The sequence below is a fragment of the Letharia lupina genome (assembly GCF_014066315.1).
Source record: "Letharia lupina isolate WasteWater1 chromosome Unknown contig_3, whole genome shotgun sequence".
Classification (NCBI taxonomy): domain Eukaryota; kingdom Fungi; phylum Ascomycota; class Lecanoromycetes; order Lecanorales; family Parmeliaceae; genus Letharia; species Letharia lupina.
In genome coordinates, this window is record NW_023502972.1 from 2,646,106 (window position 1) to 2,653,509 (window position 7,404).

At 49.3% G+C, this 7,404-nt stretch overlaps 2 protein-coding genes across 2 annotated transcripts; one reads left to right on the forward strand and one right to left on the reverse strand.

The window, feature by feature from the left end:
- Positions 1–1,222: 1,222 nt before the first annotated feature.
- Positions 1,223–2,049, forward strand: HO133_007551 (uncharacterized protein; the record flags this gene model as incomplete). Its single annotated transcript, XM_037298442.1, is given in 3 exon segments — positions 1,223–1,252; positions 1,668–2,006; positions 2,023–2,049. 3 exon segments carry the CDS (start codon positions 1,223–1,225, stop codon positions 2,047–2,049), a joined length of 396 nt encoding a protein of 131 aa, XP_037157077.1.
- Positions 2,050–4,047: 1,998 nt separating this feature from the next.
- Positions 4,048–5,535, reverse strand: HO133_007552 (uncharacterized protein; the record flags this gene model as incomplete). The annotated part of the gene is made up of 1 exon (XM_037298443.1): positions 4,048–5,535. One exon carries the CDS (start codon positions 5,533–5,535, stop codon positions 4,048–4,050), a length of 1,488 nt encoding a protein of 495 aa, XP_037157078.1.
- Positions 5,536–7,404: the final 1,869 nt, after the last annotated feature.

The window sequence follows — 7,404 nt, forward strand, 5'->3', positions numbered from 1 at the left end:
CTCAATAATTCAGAGTCTATTTTCTGCTCTAGCTACACTCGAAACGTCCAGCCTCGTTCAATAACAGCCTCGAGAGATACTAGAAACCACGCCTCACTCCATTCACTCCCATAACTAGATCTTCGTCCCCAATGTCCCCCATCCCAGATCCGTAGTCGCCAACGCCGCCGAGAAATCAGGATTGAGATCATGGTCCAAATTCTGATATGCAAAGCATCTGGATCGAATCAATATTAGACATTGGCAAGCAGGGGGGCAGTACTTGCTGATTCAACCTACTGGTGTCCTTCGACCCGGCGTTCTGCAAGCATGTGTGGCCTTTTAGCAAGACAAGAAACGGATCTCGGACTATCGAACCCGTCCTAGTACTAATCCAACACCTTCAGCTAAAGCTGATTGACATCCTAGTCTTATTCCATTGTTGAACGTATACCCCATAACACGCTTATGGGATGGGTAGTGGCCAATGCGCCTTTTCTGGGGGATACATTTGCAAAGCACGAAGATTCCGGAATGGTAACGAGCTGAGAAAAGCAATTGGTGCTTATACCTCCAATAACTAGACATCAAAATCGGAGCTGCCTCTTGCGTTGTTATTGATTGGGAACAAATGAGGACAGCTTCATAAACAAGCGCAGCGCCTCCTGTCACTTCAACACAACGGTAATGTCACATATCCGAATGAATTACCCGATACCAGAGGGTTCGGGATTCTTGCCCCTTCACCCGAGTGAAGGAAACAAGCACTACTGACAAGGTCCTCCGTGGTTAAAGCTTCTTCGCACATAGATGAGACATCGATCAAAGATTTCACTAGGAGTACAGAAGTGTGATATATCTTTCGTAGCGATTTACTCGTCCTTTCTCTCCCTCCCTTCAACATAATCATACATGTACTCACGCTAAGCAGTGTCTTACATCCAGAAGCGGCGAAACCCCGGAAAGTCAGGAGCGCCAACCTCGGGGTCGCGAGGAACCATTCTTTCGACACGAGGATTCCAGACAAATGGTTAGGGGGATCTTCAAGCGTGGGATGTCACGCTGAGGTGGATCCGGCTGGTGGGTCGCTGACTGTTCTTGATTACGCGGGTTTGAGGAGACTGATGGAGTCAGGTGACGGAAGAAAATGGTATGAAGCTGAAGGGTCGAGAAGAAGCTTACCGCGTTTTGACTGGGCATTAGGCAGAACTCTCGATTAGGCTCTGATGCGAGGACCGCGATTATGGAGAGTGGAGAGGCGATGTGGAGGCTGGTCTGTGCCATCTTTACAAAGTCTTTACATGGTTCTCGACAGACTCCTTCCAAGTCCTCAAAGGTGTCAAAATGTAGTTCTGGAACCGATAGCTGTGGCTTCACACGCAGGCGCGGCCTTGTGTGAAAGACTACATGGATGGAACTCCAGTGCTGAATGCCTCGGTTGTGTGTGGTAAAATTCTGTATCTGTCGAATGGCAAGGTATCTTAGCAACATGATTCCGATGCTCGCAACGCTCGCAGGCGAGCTAAATTTGGAAAGACGAGGATACTTTTTCGTACAATATCGTCGCATCCAATCACCTCCGGCAAGCGTCCCATTGCCATTTTCGTCTTTATACGAGTTATAACCGGAAGGCTTATTCTACTCTCTGTCGCCTTGTTCCCCCTCTGATTCACGCTGTCGGCCAAAAGCTTCAGAATGAGAGTTCCCTCCGTCAGCGTAACGTCAGCCTTTCCAGGCCTGACGCCTGCTCTGTTGGCAACGTACACAAAAGTACTCTCGTTAGAACTCTCACGGAAGTCAAAACTGACAGAGCCCAGCTCGAGGAGTACATCCGCGCCACCAACCCAGCCCCCAACGGCTCCAAAGACCTATCTGAGGTTCTCAAAGGCGACATCATATGCCTAGAGGGCTCACCGTGCAGGATTTCAGGCATTAGCTCCACAGGGAGGCTCACAGTAATCGAAGGAGCCAGCCTGATTGACGATATGCCATACGCTGCCAGGTTCAACCACTGCTACGGAGTCACCGTAAGCACCTTCTCAGGACAACCAGAACTCTCGCAATGCCTAGTCGTAAGTGTTTACCTCCCAGCGGCAGCAACCATGACCAAAGCTAAAGAAAGCGCAACCTAGTATGGGATTCGAGAAAGCCGAAGGGGCACTATCATGGAGCTCGGTTTCACCTACCGTGAAGCCGAAACCACGTTTGAGATGCAGATTCCAGACAACGAACTGGGCGAAAGCGCCTATCGACAGTATGAATACACGCTCAGCCGCCCTTCTGTCTGGGCCATCGTGTTGGTATCGAGCTGGGGCGAGCAGAAGAAGCTTCTTGGGTTCCGGCTGAACGTCGAGCGGACCTGGCATGTTGCGCCCGGATCGAGCCACTGGTGCGAAGACTGCGTTGCTCCGTGTGGGTTTTGTAGGTCAGTGTGATTTGTGGTACGGGAACGCGGCAATATCGTTGGGGCATGCATGACCCTGTGCTGCGATACTTGTCGGGAGATTGTTCATAAAGCGCGCGATCATGGGAGACTGATGTGGCTTACTCAATCAAATGCATAGGATTCGGCCCCAGTTCTGACCGACTACCACTCGTAACAGTAATGCTGCCTCCATGAAGGGTCAGGTTCATAATCGAGAGCCCATAGTTGATGCCATTACGAGTCTCAATCTCATGACCCTGCAGTTCTTACTTGGGAGCATGAGATTCATAGATTTCGCATGATCCAGCGATACAAGCCAAGAACCGGCAGCATTTTCAAGGCAATAACCCCATATATTACTTTCATCCTGAAGCCTGCGCTCATCTTCGGTCCCTGATCTTGAATAGTGAGCTGTAGAAATGTGGCATTTTCAAAGACCAAAGGCGATCATCAGTTGCATCGTCAAGGTCGCGATCTTGAGCCCCGAGATTTGATCCAGCCCCCGAGACGCTCGTTAGAGTTGAACAAAACGTGGAGAATCAGGTTCTCGCAGTATACATGGGAATTCGGCGCGAAGAAAAGAACACTGCGGATGTCGTCTGTGAAGATGAGGACCTGGCAGTCAATGCGATTAGTGGGAAAGATTGTAAACATGGCTGTTATGGACTCTTCGATGCTTTATTGGGAGCTGGAAGGAATGTAACAATGATCAAGGTTTGAATAAATGTGGTAAACCAGGGAACTGCGATGCAACTGCTGCCCAGATCATTGGTTTTTGGTTATCATTACTCAAACGTACGCGGAATAAGTCCTATGAGAATTCTAGTTGCTAACAAGATTCCAAGAGTCAGAATAACACTCACAAGGCCGCCGCTATAAACGTTGGACGCATTCTGCGCATAAAACTCTGACTGTGAATGTAAATACCTTTTTCCGAGCAAAGAATGCCGCGCATGCGCATTCTCCACTTCTGAAGCGAATCGATCAAACACGGCATAACGATTAGGACGATAAGGTCAGGGTGGATGATGTGAGCCTTATGGCATTTAGCACGGAAAGTACGGCTAGATGAGGGAGGAATCTTGGAACCGGTTCGCTGACGGCAAAGGGGAACGGGATGGGCTGGAGGGACCGCACGCGTTCATAGGGATCGACAAAGTTGGGAATTGGTGGAGCTTTTGGTTCTACTGGGAGCTTGAGGTTAGTCAGGGATAGGGTACCATGTGGCGAGGGAAAGAGGGAATCGTTGTGCGGGTGCTTAAAAGTGTCTCGGTGGGAGGGGTGGCGGTGGCAGGGGGGATTGGTTAGGTCACATTGTGGCCCAGGTGGTTGGTAATCTCCTTTTCTATTGAGCTATCCTCAGCAAGAAAAAAGAGCATTCGGTCATTATGTGTAGCTGCCGCTCGCAGCTTCAAAGTTGCAATGCTTCTCCATGGTAGATGCTGAGATTCGAAAGGAAGGACCAGATATCTTTAGTGGCAGTGCATCTGCATCTTATGCGTCCTTGTCTGTGTGGTCTGCACGCGGGCGCAAATTGAGCGCCTCCGATGTTCACAGATACCTTCCCCGCCAACGATCCCTTTCGCATTGCTCTCTGTGCACCGCAATCACAAAACCAGCCGAGAAGCGCGCCCGACGGTAAGTTACCTCATTGGATAGGTGGTAGTGTCCAGCAGTGGGCAATCCCCTCCTTTGAGTACATATCTGTTGACGGCTATGCCCAGTTTGTGAGGTTGCGACAACGTCGTTTCATTGGATCTCGCTGAATCCCAGGACGTGTCGACATTCCAGCATTGATAACCCAAGACTGAAAAGATAGAGCCAGCCCACCAAGAGCCAACGGCGCGAAACTCATCGAGTTTCGCAGCGTCCCGTATCCGAGGCAGCGCCAAAGTCCAGTCGCCAGGTGCGAGCTTAATGTTGTTCAGTCCAAGCTCCTTCAGTGTCCCTCCATGTCTCTTCAAGAACTCGATCAATTGATCCTCGCCGGTAGTGATTGTGTCAAGTTCAACTATCCTCAGAGATGCCCAGGTAGTGGTCCCAACTATGAAGTCAAGGTCTATACTGTCGGTTTCTTCCGTACAGAAACTCAAAGTCTTGAGATCCTTCGCAGCCGAGAGCAGCTCACACATCTGATGCTGTCGTGAGAATTGGTAGCAGTCATAGACTTGAAATAGGAAAGCGCGGTAATCAAGATACCCCTGACCCGTGTGGAGTGTGATGCGGAAGGAGTCGAGGTGCTTGAATGCGGGTTCGATTCTCCTCATATATATCCCCTCTAGTAGTTTCAAGAACTCCCAGCTTATCTTGCCACAATCGAGGGACTTGAGCTTGGTTCCTGCGGAGGCAACACCGACAAGTACTGAGCAAAGCTGCATCAAGCCATAAGGACATCTGTGGCCGTGATCTCCTTTTGGTATATAAAGAGTCTCTGCATACGCGCGCTTGAAGGCATTTGATCGCGTGCCTGCTCCGGGTTCGAAATTCAACTTGAATTCTGCCAGCTTCGGCAGCCGAGCCACAGCTTGCACCACCAGGCCGAAGTTGTACTTATCTTCCTGCGAGCGAATCGACATTTGATCTGAACAGACTGCCTGGTAGGATTTGTACCTCTCTAACATTTCCGCTTTGAGTCCCTCCAGCTCACTGCCGTCGACGAGCTGTGGACAGTCGCCCTCATCTTCTTTCCCTACTTCACCAAATGGCCTGCAATCCCGTATGAAAGACATCTCGTCAGTACCTTTCACCCATCCCTCGTAGCCAAGCTCGTAGCTCTCATGGTACTCCCCAAAGGTATTGGGATCATATCGGAGACTCTCGACGTGTTGGCTGTAGATAGGGTGTTCGGAAATGGTCCGCAGTCGCTTGAAGCTTTGACTCTGGAACGTGAGGTGGATCTCTGGCAGGAGATACTCGGCTCCTGCATCAGAAAAGGCTTTGTTGATGAGACGCAGCTGCTTGATATCGCGAGGTCCATGAGGGTTTGCGTCGCAATTGCGGAGGTGGAACGCGATCATACACTTGACCTCTATTGGAAGGTCGTTCATGGTACATGTGTGTGAAAGGAGGCTGGTAGTATGTCTGACCGGTTCATTGAACGGGCCCAAATGTCCTGATGCCTGTAACTCCATGGTGTTTTAACGAAGGTTGACTCAGACCGGTGAAAGTTGAACGTGGGACGGTAGATCAATTCAATAATACTCAGTACGGCTAGCGGATCGCGTTTAACACCTGACTTTTACCCGGCCGGTTTAGTCAGCTTTGTTGATACTTCGGCATTACAGCCAATCACTCTATAAGACACTCTTTAACTCTCGAGATGTCGTTTTCAACACCCCAGAAGTCTTAGGAACTTGTATTTCATCTAGAAGTATCAAGATATATCATGAATTCAGCCTGCAAGGGTCGTTAAAAACTCGGATATTACCTCGTGAGGTAGTAATTCATACCCCTTCCTGAAACATACCCTCTAGGTGCATTATCGGGACAGTGCGGGGCAAGTGTGCATTACTACCTCACGAGGTGACACATCAGGCTACCAGTTGTCTCACTTCACATAACATCGCTTCTCTTCCTTCACTCTGTCGGTCAATCTCTCGTTAGTTGTCCTATTCATGAAAAACACGCATCACATGCACATATAGGGGCCCACATAGAGTGTAGATAGTGGTTGGGTCGTCTCACGCGGGGGATAGTAAGCCTTAGTAGGCCTTAACAGAGGCCTAAACAGGTATATTTCTCATACACCAGCGCAAGAAAACTCCCATACCTATGGCATAGACCTGGAGTGAAATAAAATCTAGCTATGTACAGGTGTGGACGGTTGGGACAAAAAATATGTAATGGCTCTAAAAGAGACGAAATCGATTGAAGAGCAATTGACAGATGCAAAACAGGTGGCTACCTAGCTCGTACTGGACACCTGTCTCCTGCCCATTGCCCTGAGACAGTGGCATATCATGTGACCCACAAACCCCCAGTCCCATCGTGGCGAATCGAGAAATATTCAAAAACGCATCAGTGAAATCGAGATCGAATCACAGGACTTAAAACCTCACGGTACCCTTCATGGTCAAGGCAACCAATTCAGCACTAGCGCACATCTTCCTCTGAAATGCATGCGGCTCACTCCGACTATATCATCTGTGCCGGTCGTGCTCAAAAGAACAAGGTCGAACCGGGAGGTATTGAACACTGTAAGGCTCCGTGTAAGCATTGCAGGCTCTTCGAAACGTCGATCCGCCTCGCAATTATTCATCACGGCTCCGCAGTCCTTTGCGGTGGCCCCTATGGTTGCCTAGGTAATGAATTTTCTTTGTGGACGCAGCAGGATAAGAACATGGCTGATCGATATTACCGCAAGGAGGGGAAGAGCTAATACAACGGCGATATTGATCTGATTCGTTCTTAGAGATATGTAAAGAACCAACAGGCCAATCACCAGGTCTCAAGTTGGGGAAAAATTGGTGCAATCGAGACTGCTATGGGAGGGTGGGACAGGCAAGCTTGATGGGTTTGAATTCCCACGTCAGATAGCTACCCATGACATGCAACTAACAGATGTTCCGGGACATCAATAAGTAAGAGAAGCAGGAGCTACAGAGACGCGGGTCATCAAGCTTGATTCAAAAGCGTACTCGGGCCCGGACCCTGCTTGTATCCGCTGGGACAGCAACAGCCGACGTCTTCATCACTGTCTTCCTGATCGTTGAACTTTCATACTTCCCTGTTCTCTCAGAGCACGGAATAGTTGCAGATTTCAAGATTAACAGAATCTGAACATGAAGAGCGGACATCAACGTGCTCGAGATAATAGCCAAATGAAGTTGAAGGTTCAAAGCCTTTTCTTTTGTCGTCTTTGACAAGAAAAAGGGGGTGGTAGAGGACACGGCGTTTCATCTGAAGTTTCCGAGTCAACTTATAGTCAATGTAATCTATCGCTCAAGCGATACCAGCAACAGTCTAGGTTACAGCTACTTGATTCGGGCACATCCCAACAC